The 21,166-nt window shown below is 44.7% G+C and overlaps 1 protein-coding gene across 19 annotated transcripts in view; it reads right to left on the bottom strand.

Moving 5' to 3' along the window:
* Positions 1–21,166, bottom strand: part of EP400 (E1A binding protein p400) — a 109,379-nt gene that overhangs the window by 71,094 nt on the left and 17,119 nt on the right. For 10 of the 19 annotated variants that reach the window (XM_005670521.3, XM_013982742.2, XM_005670517.3 and 7 more), the window contains 10 exons: positions 11,685–11,775; positions 10,170–10,277; positions 9,294–9,679; positions 6,996–7,289; positions 5,221–5,406; positions 3,258–3,398; positions 2,394–2,472; positions 1,637–1,686; positions 1,037–1,094; positions 104–193 (listed from right to left, as the gene is read on the bottom strand). In XM_005670521.3, coding sequence (XP_005670578.2) covers positions 104–193; positions 1,037–1,094; positions 1,637–1,686; positions 2,394–2,472; positions 3,258–3,398; positions 5,221–5,406; positions 6,996–7,289; positions 9,294–9,679; positions 10,170–10,277; positions 11,685–11,775 — 1,483 coding nt within the window. The remainder of the gene's footprint in view (positions 1–103; positions 194–1,036; positions 1,095–1,636; positions 1,687–2,393; positions 2,473–3,257; positions 3,399–5,220; positions 5,407–6,995; positions 7,290–9,293; positions 9,680–10,169; positions 10,278–11,684; positions 11,776–21,166) is intronic. The other 9 variants (XM_005670522.3, XM_013982740.2, XM_013982741.2 and 6 more) reach the window with 3 other exon arrangements.

The following is a 21,166-nucleotide window of genomic DNA, read 5'->3' on the forward strand; positions in this document are numbered from 1 at the left end:
AACGCCAGATCCAGGCCTTCCGGCAAGGGAGAGATAACACAGCTGGCTGCACTGCACGCCGTCTATGGGGTTGTGTCTAACGGAGCAGTTTCAGGAGGCTTACCTTCTTTGGCTAAGTTAGACAGTTCTGTTTGGTGATCCACAGCCCCTTCATTTGCTTCTTCCTCTTCGATCGTCTCCTCCTCGTCTTCCACTGAAAGAGTTATCACCACATGTCAGTCACCATCTTTGCAATTATTCACAAAACATTACAAGGTTTCACAACTGTTCTGCACAGGTATTAGAGAAGTTAAAAATAAGTCTTAAATCCAGGCTTAAATTCAGGTTAAATCTGGAAATGGCAGTTTATTAAGTGAACAAAAAACCACGGACCATACTTTCTCTTCCGTTGCAGGGTGTGAAGTACAGTCTGGTTTTCATTACATAACAAACCTACTTAGACAACAGGGAGTGATTGGAAACTTCTTGTCCACCAGCAGGGCCCCACTACAGAAAAATCCACAAGCCTCTTGTCTGGCATTACTATGAATTTGCCATCACCCATATCAGAGGATTCCCAAGCTCAGCTGTCCTGTGCAACCATTGTCCCCATCTCAAACCAGCCTCAGCCCTGTACCCTAGTCCTGGCAGCACCCACAGCAGAACTCCACCTGCCACGGCCACCTCTCTGTCTGAGCACAGGCCTTCCATAGCAGGCCTTCCCAGGTGGACTGCACCTCCTCTCCCACCGGCCCCAGCCCCTCTCAGCTGATTCCTTCCCATCAACATGCCTGCCCCCTCCCTTACAAAGGCACACGCGTGCGCGCGCGCGCACACACACACACAATCCAACACGCTCCCTCTTCCACAAGCCAACTCCTGTGTCTTCAGTGCAAAACCCCACCATCCACCAAGGTGCCAGCCCCCAACCACACAAGCCCCTGAGCCACAGGACTTGCTGGTGCACGCCATGCTGGGTGGGCCCTGGCAGCACCGAGTGTGATGGCACCTGTGGTTTCAGAGCACCCACAGACAGCTAAGAGCATGGGGGACAGACCTTCGTCATCAGTTAAGGATGTGCTAGCTCTTCTCTTTCTTCCAGATGTCCCTGAATCCTGGAACACAAAACACAAATCGCAAGCATGAGATCCGAAAACACAGAGTGAGAAACCAAAGCAGAAATGTCCACTTTACATGCACTTAGGAAGACAAGGGGGAGCCTGTGACCAGCGTGTGGGTCACCATCTGCCACCAGTTACAGGAAAGGTGCAAGGTGGTGGAGGAGCAAGACTATACCCACTCACTGTGCTCATTGCATCTCCCCAAACCACCACGTAACACCCTAGGGGAGCCTAAAGCTACAAAGAGCCAGATTTGTGCCCAAAGTAGACTGCTTTTATACTGAAAGGGAGCACGAGTCATATCTACATGTTTCTCCAAATAAAATGAGTAACTCCACTTTGTCAGACACTATTTTTTCTTTTTGGCAGCACCCACGGCATATGGAAGTTCCCCGGCCAGGGATCAAACCCATGCCTCAGCAGTGACCACGCCAGATCCTTAAGCCACTGAGCCACCAGGTAACTCCCCGACACTATTTCCCTTACACTGCTTCCATTCTCTTACATGGTGAGGTGACAGACAGTCCTGAACTTACCAGGAAGTTCTCCGATAACACATCGAGTCCCTTAGATCTCAACTCTTTTCCTAAAGAGAGAAGTAACATGACTGTTTTCACTAAGGCTGTGGAGGAAGTGACGTCCCTCCCACACACCAAGGCCCCTCCACCCCCGCCCCTCCTCCTGCCAACACAGGGTGGCACAGCACCAGCCGAACTGCCACACCTGCTGGGTGGGTGCGCTGGCAGCTCTTAACACTGCCGCTTCCACAGGAACCCAGAAGTCTCCAACTGAGATCATACATGATTTGTATGATCTCACAGTTCTGTGGCTTTCGACACTGGCCACCTCAGTCTCCCCATCAATAAAAGAGAGGCATCCCCCATCCCCCAGTTCTCTCAAAACCCTCTCCCCACAGTGAAGGCCGCCTCCCTCCATCAGAGCCTGGCCAACAATAGGGAGCTACTATGAAGACTTCAGAAGGTGCCCAACAGCTAGATACAGGGATCCTGGGGGCACAGCCCTCGGGGTTCACTCCCCATCCAGGGACTGGCCACAGCGGATAGGCTCAGAACCTCAGCTTGGAGAGTGCCCCAAAGTTAATCAACCTGGGGGTACTGACTCATACAAGTGAACCTCAGAAGAACTGAAACAGGCAGCTACAGGATCAGGCTAAAGAAAACGACCTCCCCAGGCAGGTGTCGTGGGGACTAAATGTTACAAGGCGGTGGTGAGCAGAGAATCAAAACAAACATAATCTGCAGAAGGTGAAGGCTTTTTAAAAAAATACTGTACCTTTCCTGGAAACTTTCTGTAAATGTAAAGCCTTTTTCCTTTTTTCTTCTAATTCTACTTGTAGTTTTATTTCCACGACCTAAACACAAAGAGTTAAATAAATAGGCATATTATTAAAGATGTAAATTACAAGAGTTCTGTATATGAACACAGGAACACTCACAAGTGTAGTCCAAAAGCACAGCTGTCCCAGCCTCATTTCAAATTAGCCTTGACCCTGGAACAACATGGCTTTGAAATGTACAGGTCCACTTTCGGGCAGATGTTCTGAACAGTAAATACTACAGAACTACACGGACTATGGTTGGCTGAATGTGCTGATGTGGAAGCGCAGATACAGAGGGCAGATTATACGTTGTGTGCAGATTTTCAACTGCATGGAGGGTCAGAGCCCCTAACCCCGTGTTGTTCAGGCAGGTCACCTGAACTGCAGAAAGGAATGTTCTGTCTGGTACTTTCCCATTATTCTGTATCAACTACATCCTGCCCAAATGCCATCATGATGGTAAGATGAGAATTCTTTATTAAAAAGAAAGTGAGAAAGTAGCCATTCTGGAAGTAAGCTGCCTTTAGTGACCTGCACCAGTGCTAAAAAGAAGGACCCCTCACACAGGCTCACAAACATCACAGAGCACGCAGGTCATAGCCGACGTGTGTCCCGATGCACCCAGAGAAACACCGAGGAAGAACCAGGTCAAGTAAGGAGCCGGCAGTCCAGAAGTGCCAAGGCAGCTTGGGGACCTGGCCTTTCTGAGCGGCGCTGCAGGCACCAGCTGTGGGATTTCTCCACCACTCAGCCAGATGGCCCCACCAACCCTGACACAGTCTATGTTTTCAGGAGCCCACTAAAATTTCAGAATTTACCTGTTCAATATTTGACCAAAAATATTCTATTTCTCTAGCCGTTGACGCAGCTATTCGTCTTAGTCGGTTCTGTTCCTCTTTCTTTCCCCTTTCCTCACGAAGCTTCTTTTCTTCATGATGACGTGCTACAGTTCTGACAAGCTGATAAACAAACATTCAAGAAAGATACCTAACATTTCTTTATAGACTCTTTCTCAACCTGTAACTGCATATATCTCCGAGATGCACCCTCATCTGCTCTAAGAGCACTCAGGGCAAACACTGATACCAGGAGAAACCACTGCCAACATTCTGCTTGACTATTCTGGAAGTGTTATTTTACCAAAGACATGTATTTTTCTCCAAGATGAATACCACACTGCTACAATCTTCTTTCCCCCTTTAATATATGATTAACATCTTTTGGGGATTCCCATTGTGCCTCAGAGGTAACGAACGCGACTAGTATCCAAGAGGGTTTGATCCCTGGCCTCACTCAGTGGGTTAAGGACCCAGCGTTGCTGTAAGCTGTGGGGTAGGTCACAGATGTGGCTCAGATCCCATGTTGCTGTGGCTGTGGCGTAGGCTGGCAGGTGCAGAGCTGATTCGACCCTTAGCCCAGGAACTTCCCTATGCAGCATGTGTGGCTCTAAAAAGACACAAAATAAAACTTTCTATCAATAAATACAGATCAAAATCCTTTCTAATGGGTATCATTTCCATTGTGTGAAGGCAGCACAATTTAATTCCTAGGTATGAAAAGAGTAGGGTTGGAATAATTCACATTTTTTTAAAAGATTTTGTTTAAAACTGCCAACCTGCTTTCTGGATTTTATACTCTTTACATCTGCCTAGCAGCACCTCAAAAAGGTACAGAGAAGCAACTTAGAAATGAACACACTTGAGTCCTGAGCCCTGAACACAGCACAGCTGCCACGTACCCCCGACCCTGGGGTGAGAAACATGCCAGAGGCAGGTAGACCCTGACACAGCCTCTGGCCAAATGACTCCAGGGCCTCGTCTGGGCTGGTGTACACCCCTTGCCCAAAGCCTCCTACAGCCTGAGGAGGAGGGACAGCAGGCGGCCACAGCTCACCATACGCTCCCTTTCAGTCCTACTCTTCAGTGCCCATCCACCCACCTTGTCCCCCACCCACTGCCCTGTCCAGCCCTGCATCCACATGCTCAGGACCATCTACCTTTATAAAAAAGGAAATGCTTAAGGAGCAATCTGGGTTTTTTCTGAAAGAACAAAGAATCTGATTTAAGGCCTTTATACTGAGACCCCGCTGTTAACCCCCACCGCCAGTCTCAGCTTTTCTCTACCAAAACTAGGTGGGGAAAGCGAGGGAAGGGAGGAGGACAGGCCAGGCACACAGGATGGATGGCAACCAGGCCAGTGATGTAGAGAGAAGAAGCAGGGCCTGGAGCTCTGCACATGTACACAAAACAGCTGCTCCGCACTCTGGGACCCATGATTTCTAGAAATCTGTCACTTTCTATGTCACCAGTACCAGAAGGAACATGTCGGAGAGTGTCTCCCCAGGTGCCTGCTTTGGGGACAGACAGGAAGTAAATTCTAAGCCAGAATAGAGAGAAGCTGGACTGGAAGACGAGACAGCACGGAGCAGGCTGGCAGTGGGCAGCTGGAGGGTGCTGGGGACAGGTGCCTGGGCTGCCCACCAGCTGACCTGATCTGGAGGCTGCAGGCATCCTCAGGCCCACTGCCAGGAGAAACTGGCTAGAAAAGGAACCTAAACCCCAGGACAGACCTGCAGCAGGGGACGCCAGAGCACAAAGACACCCCTCAGAAATCAATCTCACAGCAGTCACCTCTGAACAACAGCAAAGCATTCTTCTACCCCATGAGTCAGGAATGCCTTTAAAGAGTGGGGCTGGGAGACCTGCCATATGGAGCATTTTAAGTCTCTTAACACCACCCAGTGGTCACTGAGAACAGGGGAGGCCTGTGACTCACACCCACCTTCTTGGCAGCGGCCACCTTCCACCTCCTCTCCTGGGCAAAGTCCGTGGCCATCCACTGCATCTCCTCCAGCAGGTAGTCCCAATGCGATTTGGGCCGTGGGGCCTCCTGCAGTTTCGGCAGCCGCCTGAGAGACCACAGGCCTTCCTTCCTTAAATCAGCTATTCGTTGATGGATCTGGTTTTCCTGCAAGGAGTATGGGGATGGAGGGCGTCCAGCACACAACTGAGGGGCCTCCCATCAATTCACACCCCGATCCATGAAAACCTACTATGTGTGAGTCTCAGCAACAAAGAAAGAGCTGGACACCAAGATCAGAAACAGCTCTATGAGGAGCTCCTGCTGTGGGGCAACAGGGATTGGCAGTGTCTTGGGAGTGTTGGACCCGGCACAGTGGGTTAAGGATCCAGCTGTTGCCACAGTTTACAGCAACGGCTGGATCCAAGCTGCAGCTTGGATCTGATCCCTGGCCCAGGAGCTCATGTGCCACAGGGCGGCCAAAAACAAAACGAAAACAAAAACAGCTCTACAAGAGGCCAGAGGCATGGACGTGCAACCAGGAGGAGTCCTGGGAACAGCTGAAGCTGCAGTCCTGCCCCATCCTGGAAATACTGGACAGAGCTCCCAGACCAACATCCACAGCAGAGCACTCAGAGGAGGCAACACAAGCCTGGAATCTGCATCAACACCACTGAGAAGGGAAGAGATCAAACAAGGCTGGCCACGCACTGACCACCGTGTTACAACAGGTGATAGGGAACGCTGGGTTTATGACACCCTACCTATTTTATGTTTAATTCCCCTAACAAAGATGAACAAAACAACTGCTTACTTAGTCACCCAACAAACAGTCAGCACTAAGTGCAGGCTGAGACCTGTGCTGGCCTGAGTGGGCTCTGAGCTGTCAGCCTGCACCACACACCTGCCCCCCTCCTTCCCCACTGTGGCTGCAGTAAGAGCAGCCCCAGTGCTGGAATCAGCCCAGAAAAGACATTCCACGCACAAGTCTACTCCCAGCAGAACACGTCAAGCCTCGTGGTTTTAACTTTCTTCTTTCTGGCCACGCCAGCATGGGCAAGTTCCCAGGGCCAGGGATCTAACCTGAGCCACAGCAGTGACAATGCTGAATCTTTAACCCACTGCGCCACAACTCCACCTGGTTTTAATCTTGTTTTCTACTGATCACAAGCCACATTCAATCATCCTTACTATCATGTGCTCAGGGTTTTTTTTGGTTTTGGTTTGGTTTTGTCTTTTTAGGGCCGCATCCTTGGCAAATGGAAGTTCCCAGGTGAGGTGTCAAATTGGAGCTGCAGCTGCTTGTCTACACCACAGCCACAGCAATGCCAGATCCTTAACCCACTGAGCAAGGCCAGGGATCAAACCCACATTCTCATGGATACTGGTTGGGTTTGTTACCACTAAGACACAAAGGGAACTCCAGGCGTTCTCCAGGGGAATCCAACTAGTATCCATGAGGATGTAGGTTCAATCCCTGGCCTCGCTCAGTGGGTCAGGGATCTGGCATTGCCGTGAGCTCTGGTGTAGGTCCCACGTTGCTGTTGCTGTTGCTATTGCTGTGGCGTAGGCCGGCAGCTACAGCTCCGATTCAACCCCTAGCCTGGAAACTTCCAGAGGCTGCAGGTAAGGCCCTAAAAAAAAAAAAAAAAAATTAAACTATTGCCCCCTTAGAAATTAAAATCAAATGCATTTTACAAGTCGGGACATACCACATAATCTTCTCGGGCACTTAAAAAATTTTTAAGTGCACTTACCAGTGCTATTTGTTCTGCCAGCTTATCCTGAGAACTGTCCTGGGGTGGGGCAGTATTCTGAGCCGGGCTCTGTGGTTTTGGCAGTGCCGACACAGCCGCCCCAGGGGAGCGGGAGGTGACTGGAGACAGTGACTTGGTGGTGGCCAAGGAGGGTCTGTTCACTGGGGAGGCCCGTGCCGGTGAAGGTCCCGGGCCTGAGCCACTCGCAGGAGCAATGGATGAGGTAGAAGAGGACGGCGGGGGCCGAGGACAGGGCTGGGCGGGGTCCACAGGTGGTCTCGATGATGCCACCGTCTAGCAGGGAGAGACAGGACCTCAGTGCTGCTCCCTGAATCCAATGGCCAGAGATACCAAGTGCCCCCCGACCCCTGGGCAATGCAGGCCAACAAATGAACCCCATCCGCAAACCACAGACACACACAAACTAACCCAGTCCACAGAAAATAAGAAGCCCTGTGGGTCCACAAAACCACGTTAAGAGCTCACTATAAATGGTACTTTCACAAATGTCATGTAAGCTTTTCTTTCTTTGCTTTTTTCCAGCTTTTTCTTTTTTTTCAAATAATTTTTCAGAATTTTCAGTTACATAAGCTTCCTCTTAATTGAAAAATACCAAATGCTCACCTTGTACCTTTTCTCTGAAGGGCAAATACAAGCCCTGTGTGACCCTCTGCAGGTCACGTAAGGTCAGAGAGTCTCCTCTGCACCGACCCAAGAGCAAAGCTTGTGAACACCCCCCACACAACCCCAAAGGAGATGAAGTCAAATGCACACAGGAAGGGTATTGGAAAAGTGGAGGTGTGAGCACAGGGAAGCTGAGGCACTGCCACCACTGAGCGGGGTGAGCAGAGACGCAAGACGCATCTGTAAAGTGGAGAGGACAGCACAGCTGAGGACGTGCATCTCACGGCCTGGCTTCTGTCTCTACAGCCAAGGAAGCTTCCTCCACCCCAGGGGTGGGTAAACTGTGGGCAGCCACACACTTTCAGAAAGTTCTACCAGCCACAGCCACTCCTCTGTGGGCTCTGGGGCTGCTTTCACCTTCAATGGGAGAGCTGAGTGACTCAACGGAAAGCTCACAGCCTGCAAAGCCTCCAAGGCTGTTATGCTCCCTCTGTGTGACCCTTACACAAGTCTGCTGGCTCCACCCAACCTGGAAGGACAGGAATGCCACACCCCACAGCTCACACTGTCAACGAAGGCAGGAAACAACCCAAGAGAAACATCAGTGCTGCTTAAAGTCAGTACCAGGCTCAAGACAGTGCTCAGAACAGCGCGACGCACAGCCATGAACACCTTAGGCGAGCGAGGCTCAGAGTCCCGGAAGGCAAGAGCACTCCTTCTTAAGGTAGGGGTACACAGAGCTGTACAAAAGGCCCCAGAACCAAGCCCCGCAACACTGGCCGTTTGATCTTGCCAAGTTATTTGGTCCCTCTGGCCTCCATCTTTTCATAGCTAATGGGGTAATAAAGATTCTACCACTTCGGCTGCCAGGGAGACAGACTGAAATAATTCTCAGGGACGTGCCTGTCACGGCACCTTACACCTGGCAGGAAGTGCATGAAAGGTACATGTCTATTTCACTGTTACAGAAGAGAACACTTCTCCAATCACCAGAAGACCTTGAACTCAAAGTCTAGCTATGAAATCTCCCTGTTAAGAGGGAGAGGGGAAGCTAAGGAGAGGTTTTCCTAAGCGGCTGACCACAAGATGAGCCTCTGAAAACACTGCCTCTCACCCTTCGGTGCCCCAGACCCAAGCTTCAGGGATGCTTGACTCATTATGGATGCACCACTTGATAGGGACCCACACAGTTTACTGTACACATTACAAAAAGGCATCTGGGTGAAGTTACTTAGTGGAGGAAGAGGGGCCCTGTAAACATAGGAAATGTCTAGCGGGCCTGGGGAGTAATGCCTCGCCCACGTTTGCACAGCCAAGTGTCCAGAGAGGAGAGGACACCCATGGAGGGAGCCTGGTGGAAAGTCAGGAGCTGGAGCAAGCCCCACCACCCTCCCAGCCTTGTTCCCGTGACCTCGCATAACTAGGCACGTCAGGTGGGACAAGGGACATGGTGTCCTGTACTGAGAGCAGCAATAAGAATTCTGTCACTTCCTGACATTTTAATAACAATAACTACGATGACAGAGCCAAATGAAATTCTGTTGCAACCACTGAATTAATGAAGTCTTCCTCAGTAGGAGATTAAACTGCAGGGACTATAAGTTATTAAACAGTGCATGTCCTGTCACACAAACACCCACTCCTGGCCAAGGGCTCAGCAGGTGCCCAGAGTACCTGCGGCTGAGCTGAGAGCGGTGGGGCCTGCATCTGTGCCTTCCCGGGCATTGGGACGTGGAGGGCCGGCGGCGTGGGCTGTGGAGGAGGAGCAGGGAGCTGGCTGGGTGGGGGCGCGGGGACGGGGGCATTCGGCTGCTGCGTCTTCACCGGGATCTGGAGCTGGGGCTGTGGCTCTACCATCTGAGGCTGCTGGGAGAACTGCAGCGCCGGCGGCAGGGGCACGGTGGGGAGGCCGGCTGCGGGCAGCCTGCCGGGGAGCTGTGGCGGAGGCGTGTGCAAGCTGGCGGCATTCTGCACCGGAGGCCCCGTGGAGGGGTCATACTGTTGCTGGCTTTGCTTCTGTCCCGCGAGCTGAGCAGCCTGAGGGGCGGGAGGCATTCCTCCTGCAAAAGAGGAGAGACCCCCCCGGCACTGACTCTGGGGCTCCAAGCTGTCATAGACCCCCTCACTTAGAACACCACACACTCAAACAGGAAATTTAACTGGTGGCAAATTTGTATTAGATCTAATGTTATAAATGAGCACACAAAAAAGAAGGAAAGGCGCCTGGCCTTTGCAAGTTAGCACCAAGCAGAACAGGCATTGAATAACTGCAGGGTCCCTACCACAGCAGCAGTGAGAAAAAACACAGGCATGAAAACTGGAGAGAGGGTGAGGACAGTGGGACGTGTGGCTCCACTAACGTGGCAAGAACTGGTCTCTGGTGGTTTCTTCACACCGTGTTAAGTGGGACTCAGAGGAACATCCCAACTGTGGAGACCACCTGGAATCTGCTACTGGACTACACACGTTTTGGTCTGCTGTTGCTTCTCAAGCCCTCTCTGCACTCCCTCTTTCTGAGCTAGGAGAGCTGGTTCTGGTGCTGGGTCTTACCTTGAACTGTCGGCATTAACTGCTGAAGAGGAACTCCTGTATTCACCCCTGGGTGCTGGAAAACTACCCCTTGGTGACCCACTTCAAGTCGAGGTCTCTTAGACTGCTCTAGAATAATTTTCAGAAAAGGTGCAGTTTGATGTAAAAATAAAACCACAAAAGTAGTAGAAAAAACACGTGTGTTTTCTTTTATCATCTTTGAACAGAGAGGCCTTTCTATGCATGCACCAAAATGTAGAAGCCATAAAAGATAAAGTTGATAAATATAATTTCTTTCTGTTAAAAATTTGTAAATAAAAGAAAAAGCATCATAAAAAGGCATAGAACAAGCGACAACCTAGGAGACAATACTTGCAACATACACAACGGGCAAAAGACTTATTCAACATTCAGAAAGCTCTTACAAATTAATATGAAAAGGATCAACATCCAGACAGACAAAATGGGCAAAGAACATAAACAGCTAGCAGAGGGACACATTCACAAATGGTTAAAAACATAAAGAGATACTGTCACCTTATCAAAACTAAAGAAATCCACATCAAAACAAAAGATTTAATTTTTCACCCATTGGATCAACAAAAATTAAAAGGTTTATCATACTTAAATAAATCACCAAAATTTAAGAAAACAAAAAATTGTGAATAGGAGTGAAAACTGGCCCTATCCTTTTGGAGGGTAATTTAGCATCATCAATACTTAACTATGTATACACTTTGATCTAGAAATTTCTTTCCTAGGAGCTCTTTTAACTATATGGACAAACACGTAGAAAAAAATAATGAAACTAAATGTTCAATCCTGTTGATTATAACAGTAAAAAGGTGATACTAACAAATGAACGCTAGCACAGGTCTGGTGAATAAAGAAGGAAGTACCCATGCAATGGAATATTTTGCAGCCATCAAGAAGAATGACGCCCATGGCTGGCAAAGACGGCATGTTCGGCTGATACACAACAGTGTATATGGGATCACATCTGACTTTTTTCAGAATGACACATCTATAACAATGCCTGTGTGTGGACAAAAGAACGCCTGTGAAAACAAACAAACACAGCTACCTCTGTGGCTAGGGAGTGGGGAAGTAACACCAAATCAGGAGTAGACTTAAATTACACCTTTCTGAACTGTTAGAATCTTTTATACAAATGAGTATTAAGTTGCCATGGAGAAAAAAATTCAGTTTGAAAAATGAATGACAACTTGAAAAAGCAGGTGGTTTTACACTTAATCATGTCATGAGGACTAAAGAGCCTACGATGCCCACAGAAAATCAAAGTGGAATAGGCATATTCCACTAACAAACTTCTAACCTCAGTACACATAAACATTCACGTAAATATTTTGTTTAGCTGATTAGCACCAAAATAAAATTTAATTTTCAAAGTAGAAACTCACCACAACTAAGTTCTTTAGGGGCCGTGCTTTAGAAACAGGTGCCTACTACATTGGAACTCCCAAACTAAGGCCCTAGCTGGCTCCTGAGGGACCTGAGCTGTGAGCTGTGACATACCTGCCGGGGGTCCCGCCTGCTGCCTCTTAAAGGGGTCCGTTTCTACTGTACTTCCAGCCCCTGCCACCAGGGTCCCTGCAAGGGCTTGCTGCTGAAAAAAAAGAAAAAAGAAAAACTAAGATTTTGGTAATTTAAGTGCATTACAAGAATGAATATAAACTAAAGCTAGCATAATTATCCCAAAACTGACTTCACTCCTTTTAAAAAAGAGAAATGTTTATCTACCCAATATAGTATAACAAATAAATTTCTAACTTACCTCTGGAGGATTAAAAAGGACTTGCACTCTGGCTTTAAATGGAATTTCAGATCAATGCAAATCCAGAGTCCTTTAGAAACGAGCTGGCTTTGCAAAGAATGGCAGCAGAAGCTACTGCAGGAAACATTAGTTTCAGATCTAGGACTACAGCCCAGTCACCCTGATCAGTCACACTGCCTATCATCACTTATCCCACCCAAAACACAAAAACTGAATGATAAGAAAGGCGGAAATTGCTTCCTAATGGAAAATGACACTTAAAACTCTAATTAACAATCTAACCTCAAAATGGTATTTTTGCACTCAGCACCCCACTTGATATATAACTATGTGAAATATATACAGGTTATTTAAAATGTTTAAATGAAAGCTACTGGCACAGACAGAAACTAGCTGGGTCTGGGTGCCCTACACCTCTGACATCTCTGCACTACCCCTGCAGGGACACTGAATGCTAAGAATGACATTTAACAACTGCCAGCTACTAATTTTTTTAAAATAATTCAATTATATCCACTCTACCTAGAGAGCATTTTAAATGCAAAAGTTACAGATGTCTAAACAAAGTAACTGCCTGTGAGAGCAGCTGTTGACCCTTGCAGCCCCAGGAACAGACAGTACACCCCCAGTACCAGCCATGCTTCGGGTTACTGCCTCACATGGGGAAGGCCTCAGAAAAATTAAAAGGGAAAGTAAGCACCCCCACCCCCACTCCCCTTTACATTTGACAAAGATGGGGGGAGGAGGGAAGAGAGGGAGGGAGAAATGGACAAAGAGAGAGGGAGGGAAGGAAGAGGAAAGAAAAGGATGATTTGAAAAACAAACTATATGAATTGTGGTTTTATCTTGGGACAAATACAATCAATTTACAATTTGTGTGTGTGTGTGTGTGTGTGTGTGTGTGTGTGTGCACTTTCCTAAATTTTCCAAATGTTTCACAATGAACATGTATTATTTTCATAATTAAAAAAAGCGTTGTTGGGAGTTTCCGTCGTGGCTCGGTGGTTAATGAATCCGACTAGGAACCATGAGGTTGCGGGTTCGATCCCTGGCCTTGCTCAGTGGGTCAAGGATCTGGCGTTGCCGTGAGCTGTGGTGTAGGTCACAGACATGGCTCAGATCTGGCGTTGCTGTGGCTGTGGTGTAGGCTGGTGGCTACAGCTCCAATTTGACCTCTAGCCTAGGAACCTCTATATGCTGTGGGTGCGGCCCTAAAAAGACAAAAAAAAAAAAAAGGTTGTTGGTTTTTTTAAATTAAAAAAAAAAAATGATACAGGGTGCTGTGTCCAGTAATGGCCAAGTACCTACTGCTGGACCAAACACATATCAGATAAACACAGACTCCAGATGAAAATATAAAAAATATGAGAAGGATGGGACTGGATACTTGCAAGAAGGGAATGGGAACTAGGGGAGATTTCTGGTTTCATGGCATTTGGTACAAGGGCTGGCTCCAGTCTCAGATTCTGAGACAGAGGACCTCACTGGCTTAAAGACCACTAGGACCAAGAGCAGGAGACCACAGCAGGAGATGGTGAAGAGGGGAGGCCTCAAGCACGCTCCTTAACTTCTGGCTGCCTCCTAAACCTCACACACGCTTAGCCTCCTGGCTCAGGCCAGCACTGCCACACTGAGATCTCAGGGGATGGGATTTCCATCCAATCACATTAACTAAATGTGAACACACACCCATCAATACTCTTCAGAAGGCTGTGACAGAGCTCTGAGTCTCTAAAGCCTACCACTCAGGATACCCAAAAGCCAATTTGGAATGACTCTAAAACACAGAGAGATAGGAGCCATACTCAGAACACCAATGAACACCAACCCCAAGACACCCCCCATACAGCAGGGATTTGACCTCGGTGTTGATAAGTATGCCCAAGGACATAAAAGCATACTGTAATGAAGGACAACAGGACATCCTGACAGAAAAAAAGAGAGACTATTAAAAAAAGGTAACCAATCTGAAAAAGAATCCATATATACATGTATGTGTAACTGAATCATGTTGCCGTATGCCTGAAATACTGCAAATCAATTATACTTCAATAAAAAAAAATAAAATGAAAAAGAACCAAGTGGAGATTCTAGAACTAAAAAATAAAGTATCTGAAATTTAAAAATTCATTGCATAGATGAGCCGCAGAGAGGGGATGCAGAGGTCCATGAAATGAAAACAGATTCTTGAGAGAAGAACCAGAGGAAGACTGAACTTCAAGACCCAACACAGGGCTCAGACATCAGGACAGCACCTCACTGCCTAAGGATGGACGGCAGATAAGAACGGAGCCCAGAGAGACTCAGCAGTTCCTATAGACTCCCAAGCAACCTAAAGAAAATATAAGGTCCTTTCAACCAAATGATGCTAGAAGACTGGATATCCATGGGGAAAAAAAACCTGATAAATGGGACTTCATTAAAACAGCATCACTATGTCATCAAAGATATTGACAGGAAAGGAGAACTTCTCTCTTCCCAACTCCTGATTGCCATTGACTCTTGGTTTCCAGACGATTTTTAGTTTTATCTTCTTTTCTTGAGTTATTTATTTTATTATTATTATTATTATTTGCTTTTTAGGGCTGCACATGCAGCATATATGGAAGTTGCCAGGCTAGAGGTGGAACTGGAGCTGCAGCAACCGGCCTATGCCACAGCCACAGCAACACCAGATCAGAGCCACATCTGCAACCTACAACACAGCTCATGGCAATGGCAGATCCACTGAGCGAGACCAGGGATGGAACTTGAATCCTCATGGATGCTAGTCAGATTTGTTAACTGCTAAGCCACAAAGGGAACTCCATTCTCGAATATTTTAATGGGAAAGATACTGCTGTCTTTAAAATACAAATTTGACTTTCATTAGCAATCATGTACTAGAACTCTTGAAAACAATAAAAAAGAAAGAAAAATTCTCAGAGAAAAGAGATACCCGTAATGGGAACTGAATGTTTGGTGCCCACTTTAAGAAAGACAACATTGAAACAGACTTTTCCATATAAGACAATGTAATTTATCAGGAGCTGAGAAACTACACCAAGAAAAAGAATAGTTGTAAATCAACTATACTTCAATTAAAAATTTTTTAAAAATAAAAAAAAAAAAACACTTATGGTGGGGGGAATAATAGTTGAAGGAACTGGGGAATGTTTGCCATCAGAAAGAGGAGCAGACTTACGTTCCTCTGGAGAAAGAAATTGAGACCAAAAGCTGTAGATGGTTGTTACCAAGGGGTAAACGTCTATCCAATTTAAACAAACAAATGTAAACTAAATGGAACTGTGGTGTCTACAAGGCTGGGTGCCTAGGTACTGAAAGGGGAGGACACGGTCAATGAGATGACCTTCTTGAGTACCTCCAAGGCTATTACTAGTAAGTGGACAGGACTTTGGACTCGATGACCAGTGGTCTCTCAATTCAAGATTCCAAAAGAAGTCTCCCCAAGATTAATCTTGGGTAGGATGAGAGGAAAACACAAACAAAAAAATCACTCATACTTTCTTTTTACAAGCATGCCTATTAAACCAAGTTAAGCCTCCACTTCATACCTATAAACTTAACAATACACATATGTAAAAATTAAAAAAAAATCAATACTTGAGGTAGGGTTACAGAACTATAATTATTCATTTCCTTTAACACTACAATCTCTGAAAAATCAATCTCCAATTAGGGTGTTTTTAAGATCTAAATTGTAATAAAAACTACTCTGTACCCAATAACTGCAATCTGGAGTAACGTCTCAAAACCTTGTTTTGAAGCAGACAGAAATAAATATGTGCTCACACTGAGAACCCTGGTTTTACTTCTAGAGTTTAATTTGCAACAGAGTAGTTTATTATAAAAATTATATAATTGGCTGCAAATAACAAAATTCACCCTGATAATATGCCTTAAACTCTTTTTATTTATTTATTTTTTGGCTTTTTGCCTTTTTCTGGGGCCGCTCCCATGGCATATGGAGGTTCCCAGGCTAAAGGTCTAATCGGAGCTGTAGCTGCCAGTCTATACCACAGCCACAGCAACGCGGGATCCAAGTCGCATCTGCAACCCACACCACAGCTCACAGCAATGCCGGATCCTTAACCCACTGAGCAAGGCCAGAGATCGAACCTGTAGCCTCATGGTTGCTAGTCGGATTCGTTAACCACTGAGCTATGACAGGAACTCCTTAAACTCTTTTTAGAATGTTTATCAGTGCTAACAAGGAGATAAAACTGGGACCACTTATATATTTCCAGCAGCACCTGTAGCTAAAACAAAGTAACAAGCACTGTAAGAACACTCAAGACTATGGATTCGCCAATGCTGCTCATAAGAATTTTTTCTAAACAAAATAGATATAACCTAAAATTAGAAAAATGGTTTAATGAATTATAGTTCCTCAAAATGATGGACTATAGACTATCAGAAGCTACTAAAATAAGAATTACTGAAATTGAATACAACATAAGGAGTATTTGTTCAATGAAATAACAAAAAAATATAAATATACTGTGTCAACCTGTATATATATATAATACATAAAAAATTTCTGTATCAGGATGATGGAGTTATGGATGATTATTCATTTTCTTTAACAGAAAAATCACTGAAAGATACTATCTACTTAGAATGGTTCTTTTTATAAGAAAAAATGTGAATGTATGTGTGTATGTATATTATTTTATGCACAATACCTCTGAACTCAATACTACCTCAAAATCTTTTGGAAGCAGACAAATTAATATATGTAATACAAAGAATTCTGAATTTATTTCTACGATCAATATAAAAATTCTACAACTGACTTTAAATAATAAAACTCATACTGAGGATTTTTTTTTTCCAAAGAAAAACAAAGGATGTGTTTTCCAACTCTCTCCTGACAGACTCTCCATTTTCTTGTCTCCTTAGAGAGTCACTAGTATTTAACTCAAAGATCTATAATTCAGAATGGAGACACTTCGGTTTTCCTCTTTTAGTCTCTTAGATATGTTATATTATAGAATTTTAAAGGCATAGTAAAATTAATCATAGAATTTAAATAGTAGGATATAGGTATTGACTATACACTGTTCAACTTCTCTCTGTTTGAAATTTTTCATAATAAAATACTGAGAGGAGTTTCCCTTGCGGCTCAGCAGGTTACGAACACAACTAGTATCCATAAGGATATGGGTTTGATCCCTGGCCTCACTCAGTGGGTTAAAAGATCCAGTATTGCCATGAGCTGTGGTGTAGGTCACAGATGAGGCTTGGACCCTGTATTGCCATGGCTGTGGTGTAGGCTGGCAGCTACAGCTCCAATTCGACGCCTAGCCTGGGAACTTCCATATGCTGTAGATATAGCCCTAAAATAAAGTAAAATAAATAAAATAAAATCCTGAGAAGTAGAAAAACTTTTTAAGTTTAAAAAGTAACAGCAAAGCAAACACCCATTTACTCATCACAAGGCTTAGGAATAATCTGCTGCATATGCCCTGAAAACCCTGAGCACTGTGAAGGCATCCTCACCGCTTGAACTGCGTATGAACATCTTCCCCTGGAGTCATCACCTAGGCTGTGTGTTTGGTTCTGCCTCCCAGTGAACCTGAACTGAAGGGATGCTGCACCTGTGCTCTCCCATGACCCCTTCAGTTCCACAGGGCTCCACTGAGACCCAACAGCACTGATGAATGTTGTGACTGGTTCGCTCATTCTCACTACCGATTACTCTTAGCAGCATTCCTCTGTATGAATGGGCATGACCCATGGATCTGTTCTGCTGCTGGTGGACATCTTGCTTCTCTCTAGTTTGGGGCTATTACAAACAAGGCTGCGAGGAACATTTCTGGATGTGTTCCCTGGCACACATATGGAAGTACCTTTAGAGCATGTCGGTTGGGGGGGGGGACGACAAAGGGCTTACCTGGGCTCACTTTAGTGGATGAGAATCTACATTTACAGATTCTGTCCAATTTAATTTTTGGCAATCTAGTGAGTGTGATAGTAAATCAGAGGGTTTAATCTGTGTCATTGTGAGATTGGACACTGAAGTTTATAGGCACTCCTTGCTTTCCACTGTCCCAGCGTTCTTATCCAAATATTTATCAGTGTGGCCTATAAATGCACTGATGTATTACATTTCTCTAAGCATTAATGGGAAAGATGTCCACTAATAAATTTTCTGACAATTTCCAATTTAGGAAATCTTACCTTCAATTGTATCAAATTTATTACAAGGAGCACCATGAATTATTCCCCACCAAAAGGAACCAGGCTCCTTGGAGAAAGGACCAATTCCTGGGCCAAACCAAGTAACATGCAAAATAAATTTTAAACATTTTGTGCCAAGAGGTAAGGAAGTGCTCAGGGTGACAGGGATGTGTCAAAAGTATACCAGAGCCAGCTTGAAAGGGGTCTAGTTGGTCAAATTATAGATAATCTGCACATTAAAATAAAGTCATGGTAGAATAAACAGTAAAACAATGGGGCAGGGGGCTGAGCAGTGGATGAATGGCAGAAGCACAAGAAGACCTGATGGAACCGGACTTTTTCTTTTTTTTAATCCTTTTAGGACTGCACCCTCGGCAAATGGAAGCTCCCAGGCTAGGGGTCGAATTGGAGATGCCACTGCAAGCCTACACCACAGCCACAGCACCAGACTTGAGCTACATCTGCAACCTACACAGCAGCTCGAGGCAACATCAGATCTTTTAACCCACTGAAGGGATTGAACCCGCATCCTCATGGATACTAATCAGGTTTGTTACTGCTGAAGCCACAATGGGAAATCTGGAAGTGTATGGGTTATAGGAGTACTTATCAAACTCAACAAACTCTAACACTTAAAATCTGTGTGTTTTCTGCTTATAAGTTATACTGTAATATAATTTACCTTTTTTACAGACCCCCCCCAAAAAAATTACATGATAATGTGACTAGATACAAAAACAGCATTTGAAAAAAATTCAACATCCATTCATGATAAAGACTAGGAATAAGGGAATTTCCTTAACCTGCCTTATAAAGGACATCTACCAAATCTATAGCTAAATCATAGTTAATGGTGAAAGAGTAAACGTTTTCTCCCTAAGACCTAAAACAAGTTAACAATGTTTGTTCTCACTATTATTCAGCTCACAGCGGAAGTCCATGCCAATGCAATAAGGCAAGAAAAAAAGACATAAAACAGAAATATAAATCTGGCTTTCTTTGCAGACATGGTTCTCCAGGTAGGAAACCCTAAGAAATCAATACATTAAAAAAAAGCTCCTATAACTGAGTTTAGCAAGGTTGCCTAATCAACTGTACTCCCATATACTTGAAAAAATTTTTTTAATTCAATTAACATCTGGAGTTCCCACTGTAGCACAGTGGAAACGAATCGACTAGAAACCATGAGGTTGATCCCTGCCTCAGTCAGTGGGTTAGGGATCCAGCATTGCCGTGAGCTGTAGTGTAGGCTGGCAGCTGCAGCTCCAACACTCAGATCCTGCATTGCTGCGGCTGTAGCGTAGGCCGGCAGCTGTAGCTCCAATTTGACCCCTAGTCTGGGAACCTCCATATGCTGTGGGTACAGACCTAAAAAGCAAAAAATAAATAAATAAATTCAAGTAACATCTATAGTACCACAGAAAAATTGGACTATTTGGATATAAGCCCAACAAAGTATGTACAAAATTTGCATGCTGAACACTACAAAATATTGATGAAAGAAATAAAAAAAGACAAAATAAATGAAGAAATATACATATTCCTGGACTAGAAGACTCAACATCATCAAGATATTACTCTACCCCAAATAGGTTCACAGAGTTAAGGCAATCCCAGTCAAAATCCTAGCATGATGTTCTACAGATACTGACATTTTGATTCTAAAATGTGTATGTAAAGTGAAAGAAACCAGAATGACAGAAACAATTTTGAAAAAGAACAAAGCTGAAGAACCCACATTAACTGATTTCAGGACTTACTGCAAGGCTACAGTAATAAGACAGTGTAGCATAGCAAAAAAAAATAGACATGTAGGTCAATTCAGGAGAAGAGAGCCTACCAACAGACCCATAAAGATAGGACTATCTGATTTTTGCAAAGATGCAAAAAAGTCAATTTGCAGATTCAAGACAGTTTTTTTAAGAAATGGTGCTCAACTAACTGCTATTGACATGCAAAGAAATTAATCTCTACTTATGCTTGCATGTTATGCAAACCTTCACTTAAAGTGGATCACAGACCTAAATGCAAAACAAAAACTATACAATTCTTGGGAGTTCCCATTGTGGCACAGTGGAAATGAATCCGACTAGCATCCATGAGAGTGCGGGTTTGATCCCTGGCCTCGCTCAGTAGGTTAAGGATCCAGCATTGCCATAAGCTGTGGTGTAAGTCGCAGATCCAGCTTGGATCTTGAGTTGCTGTGGCTGTCACATAGGCCAGTAGCTGTAACTCCAATTCAACTCCTAGACTGGGAATTTCTACATGCTGTACCTGCGGCCCTAAAAGGCAAAACAAACAAGCAAAAACCAAAAAACAAAACAAAACTATACAATTCTAGAACAAAACATAAGAGGAAATTTTTGTGACCTTGAGTTGAGCAAAGCATTCTCAAATATATATGTCAAAAGCACAATCCAGAAAAGAAAAAAAAAAAAAAAAAAAGATAAAATAGACATCTAAATTCAAAACTATTGCTTTGTGCTTAAAAAAAAAAAAAGAAGTTCCCATTATGGCCCAGTGTAAACAAATCTGACTAGTAACCATGAGGTTTTGGGTTCAATTCCCGGCCTTGCTCACTGGGTTAGATCTGTCGTTGCCTTGAGCTGCGGTGTATGTCGAGGATGTGGCTCAGATCCTGTGTTGCTGTGGCTGCAGCATAGGCCAGCAACTGTAGCTCTGATGTGACCCCTAGCCTGGGAATTTCCATATGCCAATGTTGTGGCCCTAAAAATCAAAAAAAAAAAACAAAAAAACTATAAAAACAAAACAAAAAAAAACCAGTATAAAAGGAAAAAAAGATAAGCCACAAAATGAGAGAAAAATATCTGCAAATTCCTATCTGACAAACTTATATCCAAATTACATAGGAATTCTCAAATCCAACAATAAAGCAAATGACCAAATGAAAAAAACTGGGGGAAAGAAACGAACAGATACTTCACCAAAGATGATATACAAATGGCAAAGGAACACATGAAAAGATGTTCAACATCATTAGTCTTCAGAGATACACAAATTGGAACCACTGCATACATAT

The sequence above is a fragment of the Sus scrofa genome, chromosome 14, assembly GCF_000003025.6.
Source record: "Sus scrofa isolate TJ Tabasco breed Duroc chromosome 14, Sscrofa11.1, whole genome shotgun sequence".
Lineage (NCBI taxonomy): Eukaryota > Metazoa > Chordata > Mammalia > Artiodactyla > Suidae > Sus > Sus scrofa.